Raw genomic sequence first — 27,899 nt, 5'->3', positions numbered from 1 at the left:
GGTGTGCCAAAAGCAAAACCATGGAGAACTCACTGCGCTGTGTTTTGTGTATGGACATGGCACACCTATAGAATACGTCACACCCAAACCTTTTAGTCTCGGTCTAATTTGATGAATCCTCATCAAAATGTAGGAGTGCCTTTTGGTCAGGATGTACAACCAACTTCAGGTGACGTCACAGGTATAAGCAAGAGACAAACAACTCCACACACACACACACACACCCTGTACATTGAAGATAGCCCCATTGTTCACATTTAATTTGAAGAAATATCAGGACAAGGGACCAAAGACAACAAAATGGTGTCTCCTGGTTTAAAGAATAACTGTTTGAAGGCCATCTATGCAGCTGAAGGATAATGTTACATTGGTTTTCTGCTATTCTACTCTGGGTTACAGCCAGAATGCAGAACCAGTTTAGTTTCAATCAAACAATGGGTAGAAGGTGAAATCCCAAGGCTGCATAATGGTAAAGTAAATATATGGATGAAGAATACATTTAATTTAAAAATCGCTGATGAAACTGCAACTTTAAATGTCTTAATCTTCAAAATGTCCATTGTGTTTATACATTTAAATTCTTTAGTATTCTATTCCATGATAAAATCTGTAGTTTAGGAAAAAAACACAATTACAAATTGTTTCATCTTTGATGTAACCATCAGGTTTTTAATTCACACCTTGGAAAACAATACAAAATAAGATTAACTGCCTTTTGCCAAGTGCTATAAGGCTGAAAGGGATAGTATTGGACTGAAAATTCAGGTTACACCCAAACACACATAGGTAGTATAGCCATGTTAAGTCTTTCCAACTTGTATGGACTTCAATGTACTTGGTCACTGCATAGATATAAAAGAGAAGAGGGAGGGAGGGATGCATGCTTACTCACACAACAGGACCATACTCTCACACACACATACAGTAACAGAACACATGCGTGCACACAAACAATTATCCTTCAAAAAGCCCAAGTCCAGAGTCATTAGGGAGTTTAATGAAAAATGTGCAATTTTCTTTCATCTAATCTAAGGAGTTTAGGGACACTAAGAGTACCAGGTCCTGTATGCTGCCTTGAACCTTCATAGTAAAGAGCTATAGTGCACGTGGCAAGATACCATTCAATGTTACCAGCCCGGACCTAAAGAGAGAAAGTTACCGCCTTAACATGCTTCATGGAACCAAATGATTGTTCATCAAAAAGGCACGTTGAACAAAAACCAAAAAGTACATCTCAGAAGTGGCACCGTGAGGAATACGGACACCATATTTCACATTCTTACCCCGTTACAAAACAGCTCGTCCTTCCCTTGCACTTCATTACAGTGGTATCACAGCATTACAACACAGTTGAGGAAACACCCCTGAAAATATGTATAGTTCCCAATGTTCAATGGACAGCACTGCTAAGCTAAACTAGCCTAACACAACCTTGTCCTTTGTTTATCCCTCCTCTAATACAACTACACTGGGACATTTGTCTATCTGCGATGGAAAAGTATCCACAAAGACAGTGAGACATACCAACGACTGGGAAAGGATTGAACCAGTTTTGTAACCGACACAGTCATAGCGACATTATTGAAGTGATATACATGTGCACACACACAGTTCAATATAGTGGAAGTCTGTGCAAAAACCATTACAGAACAGGTAATGATCTACCAAGATGAAGTGTCTCCCCCTGCTGTCCAATACCAGTATTGCAGTCCTAACGCCAGAATAGGGGAGAGACATGAATTAAGACATGGTGGTTTGTTAATGGAATGACAAACACATACAGTATGTGGTTTCTGCCTCTACTGAATGTGTTGTATGTGTCAGGGATATGTTGCATAGGGGCAGGCAGTGAGTACAACTCCCAAAATGGAGGTAAGGACATGTGGGGTGCTTCTGTTGTATTCAACCAACACGGATACAGAAAAACAACCGAGGACCAGTGTGTGGTATTGTATTATCAGCACAGTACTTTGGATAAAAGCATCCGTTAGATTTTTTAACATGTACAAAAACATCCTTCAAGGATAAGTACATTAGATAAGACGCACAGTACAAACTTTCTGCCGTCAGTCAGAGATACACACACACACAGCATTCAGAATGACAGCGCAAACTAGTGTAGTACCACTAATCCTAAAACGACAAAGTACTGTCTGTAAAAACAGTTTCCCTAAAACAGAAGGCAATGTTTTGTTTCAGTTTTTCATTTGATGAATTATGTGCTTTTTAGCTCACCATGAGAGACACTCGTCATTGGTTACATGGACACATTTAGACATGCGTACATACATTCACACACTCACATTCTGTCCAGGGATAAAAATTAAAACAATCAAATTCTACTTGGGTCGTTCCACAAAATAAGTGCCTTTTGCGTCCCTTTGATATTTTAAGTACAAAATTTAACAGCGTTATATTTGATGAAGTGCCCTTTAATATAGACCACACGGAGAATTCAATAAATATATTTTTTATATGAATAAAGACTTACTAAAATGCCAAAATTCTGCATTTGATGTCTCTGTGACTTCAAGAAGATGAACATTTCTCCATCATTGTAAAACCCTAGTTATTTTGTTGCTTTGACAGTCATTTCTGAAGATTATTCATTTAAATGCAATTAGTCATTCAGTTTAAGGAAAAAAATTAACCTTTCCCTAATTTTAAGCTCAACCCGGTCATGTGAACTCTTGTTTTAATATGGTGAAACTTTTAAAATAATATTAATTTTTAAATAATAAAAAGACATTGAACATCTATTAGTCCAAATAATTGAGTAAGAGCAGGTGAGCTGGTTCTTCTGAAAACATTTCTGGTGTTTTGCAGTGGAAAACTGAGCGGGCCGAGCATAACACGTCAACCCTGTTAACCCTAGATGCCCAGGCTTGACATTTTATAAGAATTGTATTGTTTTGTGAAGCTTGCATTCAATTGCCCCTCCCTGCTACACACAACAAGCTTACATATCCTCTGCCACGAGGGGATTTATGGCTGATTTAAGATAAAATCGTCAAGCCTGTTACTTTATTTGGCACTTTATTTGGCACTTACTATAGTATTTATTTATTTATTCAACCTCGATGGGAAAACATGTTTTTTTAAATTAAGTGAACATGTACTATTTATGATAGAATGTCTAAAAGTAGGTGAAATCAACAAACAATATACATATCAAAAGGTACCGAATTGGTGGAACGACAGACTTATTTCAAACAAATGATTTATATTACATGCATTCCTCGAAACAAAATATAAAATAAATAAAACATGTAAAATCAAGCTTCTGAAAACCACTAAACCAAATCAGCAGCATTTGAGGTTCTTCTATTTAAAAATGAGAAAGACCGAGGTTAATTCCCCGTGGAGTCCTCTCTCAGTACTACTACCGTGTAAAAAAAAAAAACAAGGCAAACCCAATCAAACCACTGTGCAGAACACCAAATAATCTGTTAAAAAGTACAGCAGCCAGGGTTTTTTCTGCATAGAAAAGTCTTGGGCGGGCTGCCTAAGTGCTTTTCTGGGCCGCTTATGTAAAAAATAAAAAGGACTATATATTATGATATACACAGTACCAGTCAACAGTTTGGACACATCTACTCATTCAAGGGTTTTTATTTTTACTATTTTCTACATTGTAGAATAATAGTTAAGACATCCAAATTATGAAATAACACATATGGAATCATGTAGTAACCAAAAAAGTGTTAAACAAATCAAAACATATTTTATATTTGAGATTCTTCGAAGTAGCCACCCTTTGCCTTGATGACAGCTTAGCACACTCTTGGCATTCTATCAACCAGCTTCATGAGGTAGTCACCTGGAATGTATTTCAATTAACAGGTGTGCCTTGTTAAAAGTTAATTTGTGGAATTTCTTTCCTTCTTAATGCGTTTGAGACAATCAGTTGTGTTGTGACAAAGTAGGGGTGGGATACAGAAGATAGCTCTATTTGGTAAAAGACCAAGTCCATATTATGGCAAGAACAGCTGAAATAAGCAAAGATAAACGACAGTCCATTATTACTTTAAGACATGAAGTTCAGTCAATACGGAACATTTCAAGAACTTTTAATTTCTTCAAGTGCAGTCGCAAAAATCATCAAGCACCATGATGAAACTGGCTCTCGTGAGGACCGCCACAGGAAAGGAAGACCCAGAGTTACCTCTGCTGCAGAGGATAAGTTCATTAGAGTTAACTGCACCTCAGATTGCAGCCCAAATAAATGCCACACAGAGTTCAAGTAACAGACAAATCTCAACATCAACTGTTCAGAGGAGACTGCGTGAATCAGGCCTTCATGGTCGAATTGCTGCAAAGAAACCACTACTAAAGGACACCAATAAGAAAAAGAGACTTGCTTGGGCCAAGAAACACGAGCAATGGACATTAGACCAGTGGAAATCTGTCCTTTGGTCTGATGAGTCCAAATTTTAGATTTTTGGTTCCAACCGCCATGTCTTTGTGAGACGCAGAATAGGTGAACAGATGATCTCCGCATGTGTAGTCCCCACAGTGAAGCATGTGATGGTGCGTGACACTGTCAGTGATTTATTTAGAATTCAAGGCACACTTAACCAGCAGGGCTACCACAGCATTCTGCAGCGATACGCCATCCCATCTGGTTTGCGCTTAGACTATCCTTTGTTTTTCAACAGGACAATGACCCAACACACCTACAGGCTGTATAAGGGCTAACTGACCAAGAAGGAGAGTGATGGAGTGCTGCATCAGCTGACCTGGCCTCCACAATCACCCGACCTTAACCCAATTGAGATGGTTTGGGATGAGTTGGGCCGCAGAGTGAAGGAAAAGCAGCCAACAAGTGCTCAGCATATGTTGGAACTCCTTCAAGACTGCTGGAAAGGCATTCCAGGTGAAGCTGGTTGACAAAATGCCAAGAGTGCACAAAGCTGTCATCAAGGCAAAGGGTGGCTACTTTGAAGAATCTAAAATCTGTTTAACGCTTTGATTCCTACATGATTCCATGTGTTATTAATATTTTTGATGTCTTCAATATTATTCCACAATGTAGAAAATAAACAAAAACCTTGAATGAGTAGCTGTGTCAAAACCTTTGACTGGTACTGTATGTATGTATGTATGTATGTATGTATGTATGCATGTATGTATGTATATATATATATATATTTCATTTTTAAATAATAAATAATTGTCGGGATAAGAAATGTTCAGTGTCAACTTAAATTACTAAAAAGAGATGTGAAGTATGTAGAAAGATAATGGACCTATATATTTTCATCTTTGAGAACTAACCATCACTAAAATAAAAGCTAGACACAGGGAGAATCTACAATTCATAAAATGATGCAGTCAGGAGTTTTTGTCATGGCATGGGGCCCCCAGATGTTTTTGTCATGGCATGGGGCCACCATAGAGTTTTTTTGAATTGGAGAAAATGTGCTTTAAAACTGCTACATTTTGTCACTGCGGCCAACAGAAGGGCCTCTAAAATTGTTGCTCGGCCACCGCACCATTGGCCACGCACACCACCTAAGCCCATTTTGATCCAGAAAACACCCTGGCAGCTATTTGCCTTTCTTTCTCAACACTCAAAACAACAGTCTGCTCTGGAATGTTTTCAAATCTAAGCCACTTTTCGGTTCATCTCTTTGATCTCTTCTTCCTCATTGGTCCAGTGGTTGCAGGTGTGAAATGGTGATAGGCCCCAGGGAATGTTCAAACAGGAAACTGGACTTTATGTCTAGCTACCCCAGAATGCCTTGCCCTTGGTCCCATTTCTAGACATGACCGGTTGTCTCACGTTTCCAGGAAGGCTTTCTATCGTCCTGTTCCCTTTCTCTGTGGACCATGAGAGTTTTACATGGTCTCTTCCTAGCTCTTTCTCTCTCTTTCACATTCAGTCTGATAGGGTACAGTGTGTAAAAGTCTACTTTGCGCTCCTCCTCAGCAGTAGCTGCGTGTCTGACCCTCAGTATGGATGGTCCAGTTGGGTGATGGTCCAGGTAAGCTGCCCTGCCGTGCCAGCCCTCTCTGGTTCCTCAGACCCTGCGGCCGCAGCACCGGCTCGTGGACCACATCTCTGCGGGGTGGAGGGTTGGGGTATTGGCCCAGCATCGGGCCAGGATGGAAGGGGTACTGGCTGTACTGGAGGCCTCCTGGCTGGCCGGGGTAGGGCCTGGGGGCTCCCAGCGTCAGGTTGGAGAAGGCTGCAGACGGGGAGTCGGAGGGCTCCAAGAGGGGCTGGCTGGGGTAGCTGGAGGAGCAGGGGTCCTGGGGGCTCTGGATGGGGTAGGAGGGCTCCTGGTAGTGCTGCCGAGGGGGGTAGGGGTTAGCGCCAGAGCTCTGGTGCTCTCCCTGGGGCCCAGGGGTAAAGTCTTGGGTCCGGTAGTATTTGAGCACCTGATCGCCTGAGGGCATGACGTCAAAGGCCTGCCTGTACTGGCCCCCGGGCGAGGACCTCCGGAGTGGGTCTAGGCGTTGGAAGCCCTCTGCCCCGGCCCTCTGAGGAGCCCTGATCAGTGAGGGGCCCGGGGTGTAGACATTATAGGCAGGCGGGGGCTGGTTGTGCTGCTGGCTGGGGTAGGGGTTGGCAGGGTGCTCCATGGCAGGGGAGGAGCTGGCAGAGGAGGAGGTGACTGTGGAGGGACCCTCAGCCCTCTCCTCCTCAGCCAGCTTCTCTATCAGCAGGGAGGCGATCTCCTTCCCCGACAGGCCCGGGATGGGCTCCGTACTGCAGCTGGAGCTCTGGGGGTCTGAGCGGCTGCGGTAGTGGATCCCTGTCGATGTAGACGCTGTGCGAGCTGGGAGGAAGTTGCTCTCCTGGATGCTCCCTGGGGTCGTTGCGGCCGAGTCGTTGTGGGCGGCTGGGCTGTCTGGAGTGGAGGGGGTGAGGCTAACGCTGGTGGAGCCTCCCTGGTCAGGGGCCAGGCGGGGGGAGGACTGTCTCTGATCCTCTGGGTTTGGCGTGGCAAGAGGTTCAGAATCTTGTGTAGAGTCTCCATCCAGGTCTGTGCTGGTCCAGCTCTTTGTGTTTTGGGCCCCAGTAGAGGGGCTGGGGAAAGGGAAGTTGACGTAGATGGGCTCAGACAGGTCCTTGGAGGTTGGTCTGTGGGACTGGGGAGGGGAGGGCTGGGATGGCTGGCCCTGGAGAGACTTGCCCTGGGGAGGCTGGCTCAGACTCAGAGGAGCCTCCTCTGGCTTACGATAGCACACCTTCCCGTTTTCAAAATAGGGGTGTAGCTGGGAGGAGTTGAGGTCTGTGGAGGCTGATCTGTTGGAGCGGTGGAGGTTGCGTTGGTGCTGGTAGAGCGCCAGGGGAACCATGGAGGAGGGGAGGGGGTGCATCTCACTACGGGCCTGCCGGACTGAGGAGGAGGTCTGGAGCCGGGGGTGGTGGTGAGAGGGGTGATGGTGGTGGGTGGAGCCGTCCTGGGAGTGGTGGTGAGAGTGGGAGTGTCCGTGGAAGAATGAGTGGGACTGGGAGTGGGCAGCTGCCCAAGCCCGCGTGGCTTCTTTGGACCAGAGCTGGGGCCCCCTCTCCCCTCTGGGTCCACCCTGGTTGTGGTGGAGAGGCTGGGGTTGGTGATGCCCCCGGGAGATGGGCCTTTTGTTGGCCTCTGGGTGGGGGGCCGGTCGGAAGTTATCCTCCAGGTCCAGCCTCATGTTCTGGTAGCTGTGGCGGGCGTAGCTGGGGGGGCCCTGCGGGTTCTCAGGCCCGGCGATCTCGTAGTAGAAGTTCTCCATCTTTCCCTGGTCCTCTGAGGTGGAGGAGAGGGGCACGGGCCGGATCTGGGCCTGCTGAGGGGGCTGCTGACCCGGGGATGGTTGGCTGGCTGCCCTGGCTGCGTGGTAGCGGGCGAGGTGGTCTGGAGGTCCACTCAGACGCTCTGAGAAGGCCCTGGCCAGAGGAGGGTTCCCCTGCTGACCAAAGATCCGCCTGATGCGCCCGGAGTCCAGGGAGCGACGCATCTCATTCTGGGCCAGTGGTGCTCTGTGGGGACGCTCCAGATCCAGTGGCTTAGGGGGTACTTTGGGGCGGGTGGGCTGGAAAGCACAGACCTGAGTCAGAGGGGACTCTGACTTGGAGTGCAGGAGCTGGGGGTGGGCCGAGTACGGCTTTGACTGGGTAGAGGTTGATTTCTGTTGGAGGTGAGGGGCAGAGAACTGGCGTGAGTAGGCTGGGGGCTTCCTCTGAGACTGGGACTCAGTGGGGCTAGGTCTCTCCCCAGACTGGACTGGTTTGGGTAGCTGTGACTGGGGCAGCTGCTTCTGGTTCTTGTAGATGGGGCTGGGGGTCTGGTCGTCTCCAGAGGCGCCCCCACCAGACAGCTCCGAGTTGGACGCCACAGAGTCAGACGTCTCAGAGGACAGGGTCTCCGTATCCTGCAATAAAAAAGACAAATTATAACTTTTTTTACCGCCATACAGTAAGTTACAGTACTGGTTAGTTATGCATGCTGTAGCTACGTGCAGCCGGACATACTTTACTGTACTGTTCTCTAAGCCTGATTAACCAGCTGGGAAAATAGAACATGGACTTTGTCAGTCTTCTCATAACAACGACAGTTAAAAAAAGGAATCAAATTTTGCCCAGGCAACTGTAAACATCTTGCTTGTTATGGTTAGGAAATGAAGGCTCTGCTGAAAATGACCTGACAGCACTGTTGTCGCTCTTCATATGGATCCCAAAACTAGAACATCTCCAGCACAGTCAAAACAACATATCAACCACTTAGAATTTACCACAGTACAAACGGACACAGTTTACACAAAGTTACACCCATACAGTGCCACTTACAGACATGTGCACACTCCCACACACCTGTCCTGGAGTCCTCTCTCCCTGGCCATGTCCTGTATCTGCTGCAGTCTCTGTCGCGTTTCCCTCTCCCTCGGTCATCCACACAGACAGGGGGCGCACTGTGGAGTAGAGCTGATTGGGGTCAGAGGACAGCAGCTCTCCTGCGTCGGCAGACAGGGACCTCTGGTAGCGGGTGTCGGCTACGTCCTGGGACCGGGACTGAGGGGGGCGGTAGGGGGGCGAGGCGCCCTGTCTCAGGGCCTTGTTGGCACTCTCAGCCAGGGCCAGGGCCATGAGGCGTGCTGGGTTTTTAGGAGGTGGAGGGGGAGGCTGGGAGAGCAGGGGGGCACCGGTGGGTTCCGTTATACCTGTAGAGGGGAGAGGAGGGTTAAATTACATGACTATGGTCTGCAGTAAAACCTCGAATCATTGAAAACAAACTCATTTTTGATGATGACTATAATCAATTAACTAATACATTCAATCAAACTTGTTGGCCGAGTCCATTCCTGTCTACTCACCCTGTCCTCTGATCTTGGCCTCGGGGCCCAGTTTGCTGCGGATCTCCTGCTGGCAGCTCTCCGTCAGCTGGAAGTCACATGACCGAAGCAGCATGGAGATCATCTGAGGAGGCTGTGACTGGGAGGGGCCGCTGCTCGGGATGCCAGGCTGTAATTCACCAGCTCGCCCGCCAATCATGTCCAACACCTACGAGAGAGAAAGTCAAGTTTGGTGAGGCAAATTTATCATACAGAGTATATAGGCAAGTAAACTCCAATCCTGAGATACAGAAATACAGGGACAGCAGTGACAGAGAGGGAGGAATTACCTTAGCAGGGACGCTGATGGATACAGGGTCAGAGATGTCCAGTGTAGGGCACTTGGGGGCTTTTTGTGAGAAGGCGTTCACCATCTTCCGGGTGAAAGATCTTCTCTCTGGTGGGGGCTGAGCAGGGGGGGCAGAGGTCACAGGTGTAGTGGGCTGGCCCTGGCTGTTTGAGGTACTCAGGTTGGAGCCTTCCCCTGATTGGCCGGCAGATGGGCTGGTATTGGCCGGTCTGTGTTGACAGAACACCTGAGGTGGCGGGGCTGTGGCGGCGATGATCAGACTCCTCCTGACGGCCGCATCCGATTGGTTGAGCACCGAGTCGGGGTCCTCTGTGATTGAGCGCTGGCTGCTGGAGTGAGAGTGTCCTTGGTGGCTGAGGCAGCGGTAGGGAGGGGGCGTGGCAGTGGGCGGGGACTCCCTGCCGCCCGCGGTGACTGCGCTGCTGCTCAAGCCGATTGGTCCGTCCTCCAGGAAGGTGGGGCTGAAGTCAATGACGTCCTCGGCCATCCAGGAAGCAGCCGGGTCCTGGTTGGAGAAGTCAGGCAGCATGTAGATGCCTTCCTCGTCTTCATCCTCCTCATTGTCTCCATCCTCCCTGGGCCGGCGGTCCTCAGGCAGCAGGCTATCATACGAGCGGCTGGAAGGCAGGCGGGACGGGGGGCGCTGGGGCAGGTGCTGAGGGTCCATGGAGGCAGCCAAAGACAGACCGTCACTGCTGGAGCGGGGCCGCCGCAGACGCTTCGACTGTCCTGAGAGAGAAGGAGAGGTAGGAAGAGAGAGAAAGAAAAAAAGAAAGAAAAAAGGAATAGTCAGGTTTTAAAATAAGCGTCTCTGTAGTGCTCGTCTCTTAGTGCTCCAACCAGCTCCCAAACAATCCATTCTACTCCGACTGTCCCAAAATCAACTATAATCACGGCTTCCAGACACATTACTTCTCTTCCCCAGCCTCCCCTGACAGAGACATCTCATACTCTATACTTAACGGACGAGAAGAGAGAGGCTCTGCTATCGATCAGTCAGAGGACTTAACCTGCTGAGATGAGTATCAGTATTAGCGTCAGTGAGTTATGGCCTACTGTGGTGTACCTGCTTCACTGTGCTGGGACGATAAGGATTCCTCACTCTTAGCTGAACGCAGGGTCACAGTGTCCACACGACAACCTGCAGGTGAAACCAAGGAGAGAGAGAGAAAAGAGGGAGAAAGAGACAGCCAGAGAGAGAGAAAGGGAGATCTGTCATACAAAGAGAGAAGGGGATCAAAAGGGGCGACAAACTGTGGAGTTGGTATTTATTTTCCTTTCCACCTCCATCCATCCATCCAGGTAAATTGACTGAACATAACCCTGGTGTGTGTGTGGTCCAAATCAGACATGATATCTACCTGCGTGTGAGGTGGCGGGCTGGAACAGGGAGCTAATCCTCATTGGTTTACGTCGCCCCGCCCCCGGAGGCTTCCCGATCGCAAAGAATGTCTTCCAGCTCCCTCCAGCTGCCTTCCGTACCTTCATCCCTCTCTTCCTCCTGTAGGGGGAGGAGAGAGAGCAAGACAGAGAAGGAGATTTAGGTGGGTGAGACTGCTAAATCAACTGCATGTGATAGTGAAACTACAGAAACTTTCATGGTCTGGAATAAGCCTGGCCTCCCACTCACCTGTCGACAGGGTGGTCCAGCACGGTGTGGAACTGGCCCTGGAACTGGACTGGTGCCCCCTGGAGGAGCAGAGGAGCCTGTGTCCTGGCCTGGGCCTCTTCTAGGGAGAGCAGCCTGGTGGACACAAAGGACTTGGGCCTGGTCAGAGAGTGCCGCCCTGCAGGCAGAGAGAGGACAGTTAGTAATAGGTAGAGGGTGGGAGAGTGAGGATGCTTTGGTGACGGAGGCCAAAAGCTTAGTTTCAAATGAGATCCTATTCCCTGTATAGTAAGTGCACTACCTTTGGCCAAAGCCCCTAAGTGGCACACTATGTGTAAAAAAATAAAAAATAATAAAAAGAATAACATTTTTAAATTAAAATTAAAAATTAAAAAATTTAAAAAAAGAGTACTATATGGGAAATAGGGTGTCATTACAGATTTGCCCAACGAGAGCGAATAAGACATGGAGACGCTTGCAACTCAGAAATCACATGGAGTAAACAACATAAAGGGAGGGAAGGCTGAGGTATGCAGAGGAAGTTGGACCTTTTCATTTGAAACTCCAAATCAAAGAGCAACCAAAGTAACCTCAATGGCAAAGTTTGCTGAAATTTGCTAAACAGGACACCCGTCAGGGGAGAGCAGAGCATGGGTCATCAGACAGGATTGACATCTAAACAAATATGTATTATTATAATGCAATTAACAGAGTACTGTAACAGTGTCTTATAGGGCAAGTACATGCCAGGAAAGCCCCAAAATATTTTTTCCACTTTAATTTACTGCAATACAATTTTTCACATTAAATGTATTCAACATAAAACTATTTATATTAATACTTTCAAAAATCCCCTTTTTGATTTAGCATATTTTTGGGACAAATTGTTGGAACAACATGTCAAACACTTTCAAATGCGTAAAATTGTGCTCTGCTACTTTTATACATAAAAATTTCCATAAGTCATTAAGCAATCACATTCAGCAAATCACCAGCAGAGGGAGTTACATTTGAATCCATTTTCCCATTCACTGGTGGTGCTCACATAATTTATCATAACTTTAAAATTAGCAGAACGTTGAAAAGTTGATGTACTTGTACAGTATATATAGTTTCAAACAATGTCTAAAAATGTACAAAATCTAAATGGTACGAGATATTCACTAATATGTTTTATGTTGAATAAATGTGTTACAAAATCATCATCTAGACATAATCCATATTTTAGAGCACACTATCATGTACAGTTCACAGATCATAGGGTCTTAGAGGATTTTCTCACAAATGGTCTGTGATACAAATGTAAAAACCATATCAAACATTCATCCTGCCAATTAAGTTTCTGTGAGAATAGCCAGAACAATCTGACACGCAAAATATTTTTGGGACTTTCCTGGCGTGGAGTCTGAGACGCAAAGCAAGCATCTAGCTGAGCCCTGGCTGGGACGCTGACAGAAACGCTTCAGCTGGAGAAGCACACAGATACTGCTGATCTGTAGACAATACTGAGGTTAAACATTTTAGCTATAGGGCCTATTGATTATTTAGCTAGCTGACAAGACAAAACAGATCACGGAAGCTGGGAATAGTCAATTCAACATTGTTGTTTTACCTGGTGGTTCTGGCTCAATGTAATCCTCTTAAAAGAAATATCCACAGCATTTGTGACACATTGATCAAAACAACGTCTATTCTTTAATAGTTTGAGCATTACAGCGCAAAACAACCTAAACGTTACTTTAATAACTATTTAAAATGACAAAAATAAATATTAGAGTACACACAAAATGTAACCGACCACATTTACTTCAAGATGGGATGAATTTGAACCAGGATGGAAGTTTATTGCCTATTCAACTGTCAATACAATAGAAAGATCATGTGAAAGTTTACAGTTGACCAGTGACTCAAACCATGAAGAGACACTGGGTTTATACAAACATATATCAGCATGTGCACACAAAACTTAGCTATATTAAATGTTTGTTTTTTTACCCCTTTTTCGTGGTATCCAATTGATTGGTAGTTACAGTCTTGTCTCATCGCTGCAACTGCCGTACGGACTCGGGAGAGGCGAAGGTCGAGAACCGTGCGTCCTCCAAAACACGACCCAACCAAGCCGCACTGCTTCTTGACACAATGCCCACTTAACCCGGAAGCCAGCCGCACCAATGTGTCGGAGGAAACACCATACACCTGGCGACCGTGTCAGTGTGCACTGCGCCCGGCCCACCACAGGAGTCGCTAGTGCACGATGGGACAAGGACATCACTGTCAGCCAAACCCTCCCCTTACCCGGACGACGCTGGGCCAATTGTGCGCCGCCTCATGGGTCTCCCGGTCGCGGCCGGCTGCGACAGAGCCTGGACACGAACCCAGAATCTCTAGTGGGTTTATACATGCCATAGACCACTGCGCCACTCGAGAGGCCAACTTGGCTATACTTACTATCTACTGGAAAACAACAGACAAAAGCCCAATAGGATGAGACACATTCATCATGAACTCTTTCTTGTGCACATCGTACAGAGATCTCAGGACAAATGGGTCACACAGAAGCCAAAAGTAGACCAAGCCTAAACTAAACCAATCAACGCTATAGAGCGCTTGTAAGCATCCAGCATTGAGAGAGGGAGAGGGAGAGAGAGAGAGAAGGCACGGACGGTCAGAACATGGAGTAGCGTCGCCTCTCTACGGTGACTTCCAGAAGAGGAGCAGATACTGTAGGGTGCCTGGGGGCCTTAGGGACCTCCTCACCCCTGGACTCCCCCTCCTCCTCCTCACCCCTGGCCTCCTGCAGACTCACCAGCCTGGTTCTCTGGTGCTGCCGAGAGACCTTACACTCCAGCTTGCCCGTTGCTACGGAGACACACAGCTCTCGCTCACTATCTGCTGCTTCCATCACACTGGGCATACACTGATTGAATCAACGTTGTTTCCACATCATTTCAATGAAATTACATTGAATCAAGGTGGAATAGACGTTGAATTGAAGTCTGTGCCCAGTGGGATGGTTACAGTATCAGTGTGGCTGAGGGCTCACTTTATGGTAAGTTTTCAGTTTTATTCCATATTTAATACTGATGTTTATCGAGAGTAAAGAACAAAATGTTGCCAAATATTGTACTACTTTTTGGACAATCAATTATGAAGCAAATGGATGCAGTGGAAAAATCTTTCCATGCTTAAATCACTTATATTACTGCCATTTTAGACTATTCATACACATGTTACACTGTGCTGCGAGGCAAGACAAAGAGTGCAATGAAATAATATATCACAGAGTCATTCAAGTAGAGTTGCTTTCATAGATTTACAGCATTTGCGGGGTAAAAAGCGGCAGACAGCGGGTGGTGGTGACAGTTGTAATGGTGGTAGAAGTGTCATCCATTATATACAGGGCTATAACCAAAGCTCTCTGTTTAACCAGACAACTACAAGCATTAAGTAGAGGATAGAGGAAGCCTGGCTGGCTGAGTAGTAAAGCTAGTTACTGTAGGTACTAAAAAGAGGCTTTGAGGCTCTGAGGTAAATGCTCGGTGTGTGGCATTGATAACACAAAACCACAGAGCTGATACAGAGGGAGAGAAGACAGAGGGAGCACTCTGAAGGAGAGAAGACATTTTCAGTAGAATCCTAACTTGAAATCCACACGTCACTGACGATTGCCGACTGATGCAAATAATGCATTGATTTCAATGGGAAATGTGTGTATCCACACAAATGGAACTCCAGTTCGGAGGATTGCGTCCAGTGAGCGTTAGAGAAGCCAGCGTTTGGGTTATGGTGATGTGCATACCTGTGCCTGTGAAGCGTCCTACAGAGGTGAAGGAGTCACTGAAGAGCACGTCCACGTGACTGAGGAGAAACTCCACCACCACAGACTGGATCCGCACCTCCTTAAACGGGTCAGCACCACTCAGACCCACCGCCTCGATCTCCATAGATCTGCCACGGAGACAACAGACAGCCACACCAGGGTCAACTCCAGGAAGGTGTTGCAGACAGAAATGCCATGAATAGAGCTGACATGATTCCTCACTGTACATGTCAGAGGCACACCTGTTCTAAAATATATATTTCTATAGGAACGATCCACAACAGGTAGGCACAGACACACACCTGAGCAGGTTGGGGGCCCAGACAATGGCCAGGTTCTTGATGTGCATGTTGGTCTCTCCGCTGCAGGTGGCCAGACCAGCCAGGTGTCTAACGAGGTACTCCAGGGTCCTGACAGAGAGAGACAACATCAATCCACAATCTGTCTCCATGGCTGTGTTGTTTGTATACCTGTAGTCTCTGTCTCCATGGCTGTGTTGTTTGTATACCTGTAGTCTCTGTCTCCATGGCTGTGTTGTTTGTATACCTGTAGTCTCTGTCTCCATGGCTGTGTTGTTTGTATACCTGTAGTCTCTGTCTCCATGGCTGTGTTGTTTGTATACCTGTAGTCTCTGTCTCCATGGCTGTGTTGTTTGTATACCTGTAGTCTCTGTCTCCATGGCTGTGTTGTTTGTATACCTGTAGTCTCTGTCTCCATGGCTGTGTTGTTTGTATACCTGTAGTCTCTGTCTCCATGGCTGTGTTGTTTGTATACCTGTAGTCTCTGTCTCCATGGCTGTGTTGTGTATACCTGTAGTCTCTGTCTCCATGGCTGTGTTGTTTGTATACCTGTAGTCTCTGTCTCCATGGCTGTGTTGTTTGTATACCTGTAGTCTCTGTCTCCATGGCTGTGTTGTTTGTATACCTGTAGTCTCTGTCTCCATGGCTGTGTTGTTTGTATACCTGTAGTCTCTGTCTCCATGGCTGTGTTGTTTGTATACCTGTAGTCTCTGTCTCCATGGCTGTGTTGTGTATACCTGTAGTCTCTGTCTCCATGGCTGTGTTGTTTGTATACCTGTAGTCTCTGTCTCCATGGCTGTGTTGTTTGTATACCTGTAGTCTCTGTCTCCATGGCTGTGTTGTGTATACCTGTAGTCTCTGTCTCCATGGCTGTGTTGTTTGTATACCTGTAGTCTCTGTCTCCATGGCTGTGTTGTTTGTATACCTGTAGTCTCTGTCTCCATGGCTGTGTTGTGTATACCTGTAGTGTGGTGGTGGGAGCTGCTGGATGACATCATGTACTTTCACCATGCGCTCGTCGTCTGTCATCTCTCCCATACAGTCCTACGGAGGAAGACCAGGGAAAAAAGAGATGGCAAGTTTAGCCTTTGACAATGGACAGCACTTTCAGTTGGAGGGAGTTGTGTTGGGTTATGGCCATGTACTCACAGCAAACTTGTCGTAGAGCTGGTAGGTGAGCAGGGGGTTGGGCAGCTCTCTGAAGTAGAGCTTACACAGGGACCCCACACAGTGGATGTCCTGCATGTACATATCCTTGGTCAGGTCTGGAACGTTCTCACTGTCAAACTCATGTCTGGTGGACAGAGAGAGTGTCAAATAGGGTTGAATGCCAAAAAAGTATTGCATATTTGCCTATATGTATTTTATGCATGCAGTCAATGATCTATGTAGTTCTTCTAAGTCTTTACAGGTTCAGGGCCTGACATGCAGGGTTAGCATGAGGAGTGGTACCGGAGTTTCTGAATGTTGGAGGAGACTCCAGAGTGCCTGTAGATGCCATCCACCACACCATGCTTCTCTATGAACTCTGAGCAGCTCTTCAGAACCTGTGGAACTGGAGAAGCACACAAAGATCCTTGTCACACGTTACAGTAGTACACCAAACCAGACCGCTCTCAAGGACACACAGAGATGACTCCCTGAGACTCTAGAATTAGAACTGTAGAAATCTAACTAGGGCAATGGGCCCATTTCATCAACTCCGAAGCACTAATGGGATCCTAAAATGGCATGATTGACTTAAATATTGTTACGAGTTCACTTGACACACCAAAACCGCTCACTCTCTGCAGCCAGCTACTCACTCTTACATTACTATAAAAATAACAAGCCCAAAGATACTGACAACTACTTTACATCCCCAAAAGGTTACGTGAGGATAAGTGTGTTTTATGTACCGTCCAGTCCTGAGTTGAGGAGGTGCTCTCCCAGGTCGCAGCCGAACACCCTCTCCTTAAGAATGCCTCTCTGTTTGAGCTTCTGCTTGGTGGGCCTGGACTTCATAAAGGTGCGCAGGAATCCCATCAGCTTGCTGTGCTTCTTAGAAACTGTCAGAGGGGGGCGACAGAGAGCTGCTGAGTAATGACACTACAGTGGGAAAGAGAGACTATTGTGGTGGGTGAGGGGTCCATCTTTGTGAGGGGCGTGTCTTTGTTTGTGTGTACAGAGAAGTGCCTGCAAACATGTGTGTTCACGTGTGTATGTGTATCCATGAATGTCATCATCGTCATCAAATATAAAACGGGTGAAAAGACATAATATAAAACGGGTGAAAAGACATGAGAAAATAGGAGAGTTTAGTGGGAGCTGGAGCATGGACACTAGTAGGAGGCTGGGTCGTGTTCTGGACCAATGAGCCACGACCACCAACATCCTTAGAACAATAAGCAGCAGCAGATTACTTGAACGCATCGTGAAGATTAGGAGCAAGGAAATAATGATTGTCATTGGTCATAATAAACCTGTATCGTCTTCCTCTAAAACAATGACTTGCTTCTCATTTATACAACAAGCTCCATTGTGTTTTATGATTTATGGGTGACTCTAAAATACATGTACACTAATTCTACTCTAAAAACATCCTCACCACTCCTGCCATGCGAACAGCCCTAGGCTTGGCTAGTTGTATAAATGGCTATTGTACGTTTCCTGGTTGGCTTAAGGGGAAATGTGTGTTATACAGGCCCTGCATTAAGGGGAGAGATGAGGCGTTAGGAAAGATAAGGACGGTGGAAGGACTCTGATTAGATGACAAATAGATTAATGAGAGAAATTCCATTTCAGTTGTTGTTACCAGCAAGTCTTAGGTACCAAGGCTGAGGAACTGAGAGAGAGAAAAAGAAAGAAAGGCAATAGATACAACAGGAAGGCGGTTGAAACACCAGCTAAATACATTGTTGTTCTGTACTTCGCACTCCCAAAACAGAGATATACTGTGGTCGGAGATACAAATATGAAGATAGCAAAGATGTTGTGGTGACCACATTAGGCAAGCAAAATAACCTATGGGCTGAGTAATTGTGAAACTATGTGATCCGCTGTGTGTTTCTGGTTATAACACGAGGTCATGGATCCTTTAATAAAAAAATTGTCTAGAGAGAGATATCATTTTATAATGTTTACTTAGAAGACTTACAAGACGAAGATACAAGGGAGGGAGGAAAAGTGGCTGTTATATACAGTTCAATTAAATATAAGCAATATATGCTGCATGCCAGAAAGAAAACATAGTAACCATGACAGCTAGTACAGCATGTTGTCAAACTCATTTCAAGCCAGCCCCTGCAAAACCGTCGACACGCTCTGTGGAGACTGAATACTCATACAGTAGTGATTGATTGGTTGATTGCGTCTGTTTACCGGATGTAGGAGAGGGAGGTCCTGGTGCGCTGGCGTTGGCTGGATCTCCATCTGGAAACACAAACGTCACTCAATACATCTGACATTGATCTGGTGACACAGTGCATTCGGAAAGTATTCATACCCCTACGTTACAGCCTTATTCTAAAATGTATTAAGTTGTTCCCCCCCCCCTCAAATTACACACAGTACCCCATAATGACAAAGCAAAAACAGTTCATAAATGTTTGCAAATTTACTTAAAAAAACAGAAATATTACATTTACATAAGTATTCAGACCGTTTACTCAGTACTTTGTTGAAGCATCTTTGGCAGCGATTACAGCCTCGAGTATTCTTGGGTATGACGCTACAAGCTTGGCACACCTGTATTTGGGGAGTTTCTCCCATTTTTCTCTGCAGATCTTCAAGCTCTGTCAGGTTGGATGGGGAGCATCGCTGCACAGCTATTGTCAGGTCTCTCTAGAGATGTTCGACCGGGTTCAAGTTCAGGCTCTGGCTGGGCCACTCAAGGACATTCAGAGACTTGTCCCGAAGCCACTCCTGCGTTGTCTTGGCTGTGTGCTTAGGATCGTTGTCCGAATGGAAGGTGAACCTTCACCCAAGTCTGAGGTCCAGAGTGCTCTGGAGCAGGTTTTCATCAAGGATCTCTCTGTACTTTGCTCCATTCATCTTTCCCCTCAATCCTGACTGGTCTCCCAGTCCCTACCGCTGAAAAACATCCACACAGCAAGATGCTGCCACCACCATTCTTCACCGTAGGGATGGTGCCAGGTTTTCTCCAGACATGATCCTTGGCATTTAGGCCAAAATACTCAGTCTTGGTTTTATCAGACCAGAGAATCTTGTTTCTCATGTTCTGAGAGTCTTTAGGCAAACTCCAAGCGGGCTGTTATGTGCCTTTTACTGAAGAGTGGCTTCCATCTGGCCACTTTACAATAAAGGCCTGATTGGTGGAGTGCTGCAGAGATGGTTGTCCTTCTGGAAGGTTCTCCCATCTCCACAGAGGAACACTAGAGCCCAGTCAAAGTGACCATCGGGTTCTTGGTCACCTCCCTGACCAAGGCCCTTCTCCCCCTAATTGCTCAGTTTGGCTGGGCGGGCCAGCTCTAGGAAGAGTCTTGGTGGTGACAAACTTTTGCATTTAAGAATGGAGGGCACGGTGTTCTTTTGGTACCCTTCCCCAGATCTGTGCCTCGAAACAATCCTGTCTCAGAGCTCTACGGACAATTCCTTCGACCTCATGGTTTGGTGGGACCTTTATATAGACATGTGTGTGCCTTTACAAATCATGTCCAATCAATTGAATTTACCACAGGTGGACTCCAATCAAGTTGTAGAAACATCTCAAGGATGATCAATGGAAACGGGATGCACCTGAGCTCAATTTTGAGTCTCATAGCAAAGGGTCTGAATACTTACGTAAATAAGGTATTCCTGTTTTTTATTTTATACCCGTTTTTGCTTTGTCATTATGGGGTATCGTCTGTAGATTTATGAGGAAAACATTTCTGAATAAGATTAACGCAACAAAATGTGGAAAAGGTCAAGGGGTTTGAGTACTTTCCGAAGGCATTGTATGTGATAATGTACAGTAAGTGGGATTCAGTATGGTGGTGTCATAACGTGTGTGTGTGTGTGTGTGTGTGTGTAAGCTACCTATTTTAGCGGTGGACTGAGGCTTCTCGCTGATGAGCTCCACACACTCACTGGGGAAGAAGCCCACCTAAAGTGGGGAAAGACCATCAAAGTAACTGAGGATAACAAGCACGGACACACAAAAACTTGGGCACACACACACAATAGCTTACACATGACATAGGTTAAAAAACAAGAGCAAATGAGTTAAAAGTAGAAGCTTGGTGAAAATAGAGAACAGTGAAAGAAAGAAATATAAAGAAAGAGGAAACAAAACGAGAAGGGAAAAAGGAAGTACAGAAACATGAAGACGTGAGATAGTGAATGTAGCCATCATCTGGAGAACTGTTGTTCTGCAGCGGGACTCTTTAGAGTGGGTGAGGGAGACAGGCGTGCGGGTGAGGGAGACAGGCGTGCGGGTGAGGGAGACAGCCAGTGGTGGAAGTCTCCAGTGATTGTGTCGTGTACCTGGAAGCCATGCTTCCCCCTCCACCAGTTGGAGTCCTCTTTGGGTGGCATATCAATTACAGACAGGATATCTCCCACCTGGAGAGACACACACATTAGACAAAGACATTAAACAACCTCCAACTTCAGACAAAGTCTACAGACAAATGAGCCAGATGACTTCATTTAACATCACCCCCCCACCACCACCAGGGCCAAAAGTACATCAACACACATAATACAGCCTCGGCAGTCAAAACACCAGCCCCAAAACGAAACATTATCCAGACACAACAAGCTGGATCAGGGCATAATGTATCCTGCCTGATTTGGCTGAACTACACTCACACTTATTTCAGATAACAGATAAGGAGAACAGATGAGATACAGTTGCCATTCCTCACTGTAAGGAGGACAGGACAGAGAGGAGATGAGACCGAGAGAGAGACACACAGAAAGAAAGAGAGCTAAAATGTGCTCAGTGTTTGGCTCACCCCATTCCAGGGTGCTCTGGCCCAGAAACAGAAACAGTATGTAGAGCAGGAGGAGGAGAAGAGGACAGGAATAGACAGAACATGAAGATGGAGGAGGAAAAAGAGAAGGAAAAGGAAGGTGACAGCCAAACAGAGAGACCAAGGCCCAGACAGAGGTGACACAGAAATCTGAAAACTATGACTGCCACAAATGTAAATCTCATTTGGTTCTGTGTATCCCTGCAGCAGCTCCATACCTCAATGGAGATCTCGTCGCTGGCCTGCGCCGTGTAGCGCTTGATGACATGAGCAGCGGCGATGGCGGGAACGTTGAGCGAAGCTTCCTCTTTCAGGAGGAACCGATTCCCACGGTTGTCAATCTGGGGGGAACAGCAAACACAAACCTCTGTTGTTTAAGGAATAGACGGGCAAATAATTACACCACTTTCTCAATATCCCTTAATTATAGTAGTAGGGCTAATGCACAGGTGGTAAGACAAAGCCTGTCTCTCTAGGTCTGTCTTTCTCTCTCCCACTCTTCTTTGGTCTTCCCCAACAATTGTCTTCTTTCTCTGGCCAATTTCTTATGTTTCCATGTTTTTACAGCTTATTCTCACCTTCACTCTTTCTTTCAACGTCTTCAGGGGGAGGGGCAGCCCCACTCCTTAAAAAAAAAAAGGAGTCCCACCAAGTTTTTTTTTTAACTTTATTGAAGAGATAGTACTACCGTGTGAAAGATGGGGGAGGGAGAATCAAAAGGCAGTGGGCCAGATTCGAACCCATGCTGACTCTGGCATATATGTGAGCCGGGGTCAGCGGCTGTAACCACTGGACCACACAGCCCACTCTCTTATGTTTTCTAAAGACACTTTAATAGTCTCACCTCCATCCAGCTGAGCACAGGCCCACAGTTGAGCTTGTTGTCCACGATCATGGAGAGGCGGCTCAGGTACTCCGACAGCAGCGGGGTGAAGATCTGATAAACAACAAAAACAACTGACGCAGGACTTAACACACAGCTACTGTAGGAGCCGACAGCCATTTACATACATCTACTCCCAGATACCATAGATGAAGACAGGTGACCCTAATATCAACACCTGCTAGAATCAGAGAACAAATGTGTACAGAGACAGACAGGTCACAGACAACGATGACTACATAACCTCGATGAAGGTAATTTCATGTCATTCTCAGAGGTCTTCATGCTAACCTACAGCGGTACCATCGACCTCCATACAGTACAGAAAAACATTCTACAGCTAATTCAGCCAGAATGCTACATAACCCCCTCAACAAATAAGCTCTCCCACAGTCCCCACTCACCTCTACCCTGTCCCCGATCTCGCTGAGGGGTGGCAGGGGCAGCAGCTGGGAGTAACGCCGGTCGTAGATACACTGGTGGAGGTGAGCGTCCAGAGTACGGAACTCCTCATAGGAGCGCCGAACCATCCACGTCTTAGCCTACATCACACACAGACAGACAGACAAACAGACAGACAGAGGGAAAGAAGAGGGGACAGAAATATTAATGTGAGGAGGAGAACAAGGAAGGGGGGAATAAGTCAGACAGGAGGAGAGAGGGAGGGGGAAATATATTCCCACTGTCTAAGTGTACGTGTTGGTGTGAATGTGTCTGGGTTAGATATAGCCCTGGCAAGGAGATGTGCGAGTGCGTGTGCACTCGTGTTTGGCGAGGGTATGTGGTCGTGCCCACTCACCTGGCAGGACACCTGCACCAGGAAAACCAGGTCTTTGGCAGAGCCCGAGTTCCAGCTGGCATCGCTCTGCTCGTTTGCAAACTGCAACTGAGGAACAGAAACCCACACACACACAAGCATGGGTCAGAGGAACAGGTGGAGCAACTATACAAAACACATAGCCTACTGTACACCGAATAAGCAAACACACATACAAGGATACTGCAAAGCACCCTCCTATACCTACACACACGATCAGGATACATTATATCCAGGGAAATCTCAATCCTTGCCTGGTACCTTTACACAACCTCCCTCCTAGTCGCCCAGATTCTGCATTTTCTAATAAAGCAGCCAACTAAATCAGGAGATCTTTCAAAATGGCCGACAACATCTCAGCCAACAAACAGTAAAGGTTAATGGACTTAACAATGCAGAGAAAGCTGTGAAAAGACAAGCCTGCTAAACTAGTGACAACAGAGCCATGTGTCGCTAATAGAAAGCCTCGGGTGGAGCCGTAGGACACCCATGGGGTTCTGGTGGCCCGGATTTACAAACAAGTGGGCTTCTACAAACAAGCACAAAAGGAAGACATTTTTTGTTGTTGTCTTTTCTTTTTTGGGGGGGAAGAGGAGGAAGAAGTGAGGGCGGTGTTGAGGCTCCAGGCAGATTAAAATAGAAAATACTTTCATCTGATATGAGACCGGCAGCGTTGTGGACTTCAGAGCGTTTGTCTGAAGGACCTTCACATCACATCCACTATGACTAACGCTGAGAGATATACAGAGAGAGCAGCAGAAGGACAGAAAGAGAGATGCAGAGAGAGAGAGAGAGAGAGAGAGAGAGAGAGAGAGAGAGAGAGAGAGAGAGAGAGAGAGAGAGAGAGAGAGAGAGAGAGAGAGAGAGAGAGAGAGAGAGAGAGAGAGAGAGAGAGAGACACTCAGTGGAGGGAGGTAGGAAGAGAGAGGGAGAGGTAAAGAGGAAGGAGTCAGAGAGACTTAAGAAAGCAAATGCAAGAAAGAGGAAGAAAAGGAGGCGCTTTGGCGTGTGTTTGTTTCTGACTCAGAGAGCAAGGACAGTGAGATGAGAATGGTCTCTTTCAGATCTCTTTTCTTCAGGGGCTTCAGACACTAATGAGCAGTGCTCCCTCTGCTCAACACACACATGCATGCTCCAGCACAGAGAACGAGAGCACTAACAGCTGTGCTGGGTGGGGAGAGACATGGAGGTGATGATGTCGCTCACTACATCAGGTGTATGGAGTTCATCATCATGAATATGTTTAAAATGGCATTAAGTTACCTAATCCTTGTAATAGGATGACGTTACATTATCTATATCTAGAGAGGTATGAGTGAGAACGTCAGAGAAAAAGAGAGAGTACTGCTGCTCTTCCACTACGATGCCCATGGACTGAAAATCGGAGTGAGTTTGTGTAGGTCAGGTACAAAGAAAGAGAGCCAGCCTCAGCCCTGGAGATGTTGCTGCTCTCATCTCTCCACTGTGCCCACCCCACCCCCTTCCGGCCATAGCCCTGACGCATTCTGACAGGAACACACACAGTACAGACATGCGGTAACACACACACACCCACAGTAACCCACAGTGAGACCTGTACTGTGAGGTTATTAGTAGTGTCAGTCCTGTTCACATGTGATCATTACAACAGCAACACTACAGGCATGAGGCTGGGGTTGTCGTCACGACAGTAACATTACAGGCATGAGGTTGGGGTTGTCGTCACGACAGTAACATTACAGCATGAGGTTGGGGTTGTCGTCACGACAGTAACATTACAGGCATGAGGCTGGGGTTGTCGTCACGACAGTAACATTACAGGCATGAGGCTGGGGTTGTCGTCACGACAGTAACATTACAGGCATGAGGCTGGGGTTGTCGTCACGACAGTAACATTACAGGCATGAGGCTGGGGTTGCCGTCACGACAGTAACATTACAGACATGAGGCTGGGGTTGCCGTCACGACAGTAACATTACAGGCATGAGGCTGGGGTTGCCGTCACGACAGTAACATTACAGGCATGAGGCTGGGGTTGTCGTCACGACAGTAACATTACAGCATGATGCTGGGGTTGTCGTCACGACAGTAACATTACAGCATGAGGCTGGGGTTCTAATGCAGGCCACTGGAACATCCATAAGGACCTACGACCTTAGTAATAGACATGGCTAAAACACTTCATTTACAGTCAGCCAAGCAGGACATCTTTGTAGTTTACATTTCTAAAATGGGCATTTTATCCCGCACGCACAGTCTTGTGTCAAAACCTACCTCGATGGAGCAAAACTCCACATTGTCATAGTGGAAGTGGGCACAGTCAACAAGCTTAGGGAAGTGACCTTTCACAACAGACAGCCTGAGATAGAAACACACACAGCAGTCAGATTAGATTAAATAGCAGCATTATACAGTCACAGAGTGTGTGAGTCACAATACAGAGAATCTATTTGTCTCTTACAGCAGCAGACCAACACTGTTCTAACATTAGTGCAGTAGTAGAAGCCCTGTATACAGTGTCTATGTTTGGGTGAATTAGTAGGCCTACACTTAGGTTAGGAGTGAAGCTCCAGGACAAACAAAGCTGTAGCTATGGGAGCTTGACAGTGACCGTGGTTCTAGTTTGAACAGAAACCACCCTGAGCAGACTGCTTTGCATGTCCCTACTCCCAAATGCACACACTGACTGCGGCAGTTCCATGGCATGGTGATTTTTGCAGCTCGACGTTTATTGTCATGAATCTTGACCTGCAGGCAGATATGAGCGATTTCTGCTAGATGGGCCAGCTGCAAAGTCAAAATTGGCTAGATTGTAAAAATGTATGAAAACAAAAATGTGTTTTTGGTCTTAAATTTAAGGTTAGACATTAGGTTTAGTGGTGTGGTTAAGGTTAGGTTTTATGCCAACCTGCGGTTATTTAGTGGCAATACGGTGACCAGGGCCAAACTTGATCAGTGACATCACTCACTCCTCTAAGCTTCACATCACATCAACCTCCCACTGTCAACTACCACATAACCTCACAGCAGCCAGGGGGAAATGAAACTGGGGACCTTCCTGTTTCACAGCACTGCGTGGGCCGTAAGGGGAGTTCTGAGGTTCCCTGTATGTGTTTGTGCTTTAACTTCTCTCCGTCCCGTGTCTCTACAGAAGTGGTTTGAGACCTGACAGGGATGTCCATACAAGGGCATTCATCACAGAGCACAGCTACAAAGTATAGCGGACCTGAAATACTACAGTATATAAAATATACACCCTTCCTCTCAGTCTATGCTTGGCATCCCTTGTCTGGCACCAAAGTTCCATCGGTGCCTAATGGTTCACATTTCACACCACTTCTGCGTCCTGTAACTACACTGCAGCCACATTTCCCTCGTGCAGGTCAGCAGTGTACTTGTTCCACCCTCTTTAAATTGTCTTTAACTGTTGCAATCCACCCTCAGTGAAATGATTAAGACCTGGAGGGCAGTGTGCCAGTCTTAGTGGCAGTCTCACCTCTTGCTCATCTTCCCCTTCAAGTTGGCAGTGGTGCCCACGGAGCGGGTAGTGGGCTCCCCGGAAGTGTCCAGATTATCGGTGCTCCAAGCCTTAGGGAGGGAGATGAGCAAAGAGGAAAAAGACACATAGTTAGTAAAACACGACAGTCAACGTTACATGGTGTCTGTCTGTCTCCAGGGGTGGTGGTCAAGACTGTACCTCAAAGGGAGATAGGGAGGACACGAATCTCAAGAAGACATCAGATATATCTAGATTGACTGTAGTAACAAAGTATGGTTTATAGGCTACACCATCTACAAAATCTTTATACAGCATGGCTCTTCCTTCTTGACGGTGATTTGACTCTGTCAAAGCAACTTCCTCAGCCCCATGATGTCACTCCTGACTACAGTACATAACATGCAGAAGACACTTACACAAACACAGCACAACTAACACCACTGCAGAGGACAGAGCAAACTGTAGTAGTGGTAGCTGTGTCTGATTCTACTTCACATTGTGTAGCATATATAAACTGTTAGTTAGTAAATCCCTGTCCCCCTGCACGTATCCAGTCCTTCCTGTCAGGATCTGCATGACGATGCAGCAGCCGTCACACAGCGGAGCTGAATGCGCACTGACTCAATAGCAGGTGGAAACACAGCTCTAACCATCACACGGCTCACACCTTCACAGGCCCTAACGGCAAGCCAGACACACATCCCTCCTCTCCCTCTGGCGTTAGGTCCACCTTCACTCATCTCTAAACCAGCATATAGCCATGTAATTGACGAAAGACAAATATGTCCCTCTTTTCATTCTTACCTCTCTCTCTCCCGCTCTCAATGTCAATATTCACCTCCTTTCCATATTATTCAGCTGATGAATGCAAACCAACACACCCACTCCTACACAAACAGGTAGCAGCACAGATGAGCTGTCAACCACCAGAGGGAAAGAACATCAATCACTCACTGTGCACACACACACACACACGACCAGTGTATATTACACCCATAAGGCTTTGGTAGAGGCTAACGGAGGTCATTTGTCTGTTGTCAGGAAAATATGTCCCAAATAGACTAAGGGTTGTAATATACACAGGGTTGTCACTAGAGGTCGACCGATTAATCGGAATGGCCGAGTAAATCGGGGCCGATTTCAAGTTTTCATAACAATCGGAAATCGGTATTTTTGGGTGCCGATTTGCTATTTTTTTAATTTTATTTTACACCTTTATTTAATCTTTATTTAACTAGGCAAGTCAGTTAAGAACACATTCTTATTTTCAATGACGGCCTAGGAACGTTCTGCCTCAGGGGCCGAACGACAGATTTTAAACCTTGTCAGCTCGGGGGATCCAATCTTGCAAATTTACATTTAACTAGTCCAATGCTCTAACACTGATTACATTGCACTCCAC

At 46.5% G+C, this 27,899-nt stretch overlaps 1 protein-coding gene across 2 annotated transcripts; it reads right to left on the bottom strand.

Moving 5' to 3' along the window:
• Positions 1-641: 641 nt before the first annotated feature.
• On the bottom strand, positions 642-26,833 carry LOC139573484 (rho GTPase-activating protein 33-like). Of its 2 annotated transcripts, none has more exons than XM_071396975.1 (23): positions 26,696-26,833; positions 26,495-26,586; positions 25,273-25,357; positions 23,002-23,088; positions 22,607-22,744; positions 22,164-22,256; positions 21,538-21,660; positions 20,829-20,906; positions 20,382-20,448; positions 18,723-18,773; positions 17,261-17,410; positions 16,815-16,917; positions 16,512-16,656; positions 16,324-16,406; positions 15,366-15,473; positions 15,043-15,191; positions 11,265-11,421; positions 10,996-11,135; positions 10,701-10,775; positions 9,615-10,363; positions 9,307-9,493; positions 8,783-9,153; positions 642-8,367 (listed from the first exon to the last, which is right to left on the bottom strand). In XM_071396975.1, exons 1-23 carry the CDS (start codon positions 26,810-26,812, stop codon positions 5,929-5,931), a joined length of 5,787 nt encoding a protein of 1,928 aa, XP_071253076.1. In that variant the 5' UTR covers positions 26,813-26,833; the 3' UTR covers positions 642-5,928. The 2 variants fall into 2 exon arrangements, with proteins under 2 accessions (XP_071253076.1, XP_071253077.1); XM_071396976.1 differs by having other exon boundaries at positions 8,807-9,153.
• Positions 26,834-27,899: the final 1,066 nt, after the last annotated feature.

The sequence above is a fragment of the Salvelinus alpinus genome, chromosome 4, assembly GCF_045679555.1.
Source record: "Salvelinus alpinus chromosome 4, SLU_Salpinus.1, whole genome shotgun sequence".
Classification (NCBI taxonomy): domain Eukaryota; kingdom Metazoa; phylum Chordata; class Actinopteri; order Salmoniformes; family Salmonidae; genus Salvelinus; species Salvelinus alpinus.
The sequence above is the reverse complement of the archived record's forward strand: the minus strand, read 5'-3'. Positions and strand labels throughout refer to the sequence as shown.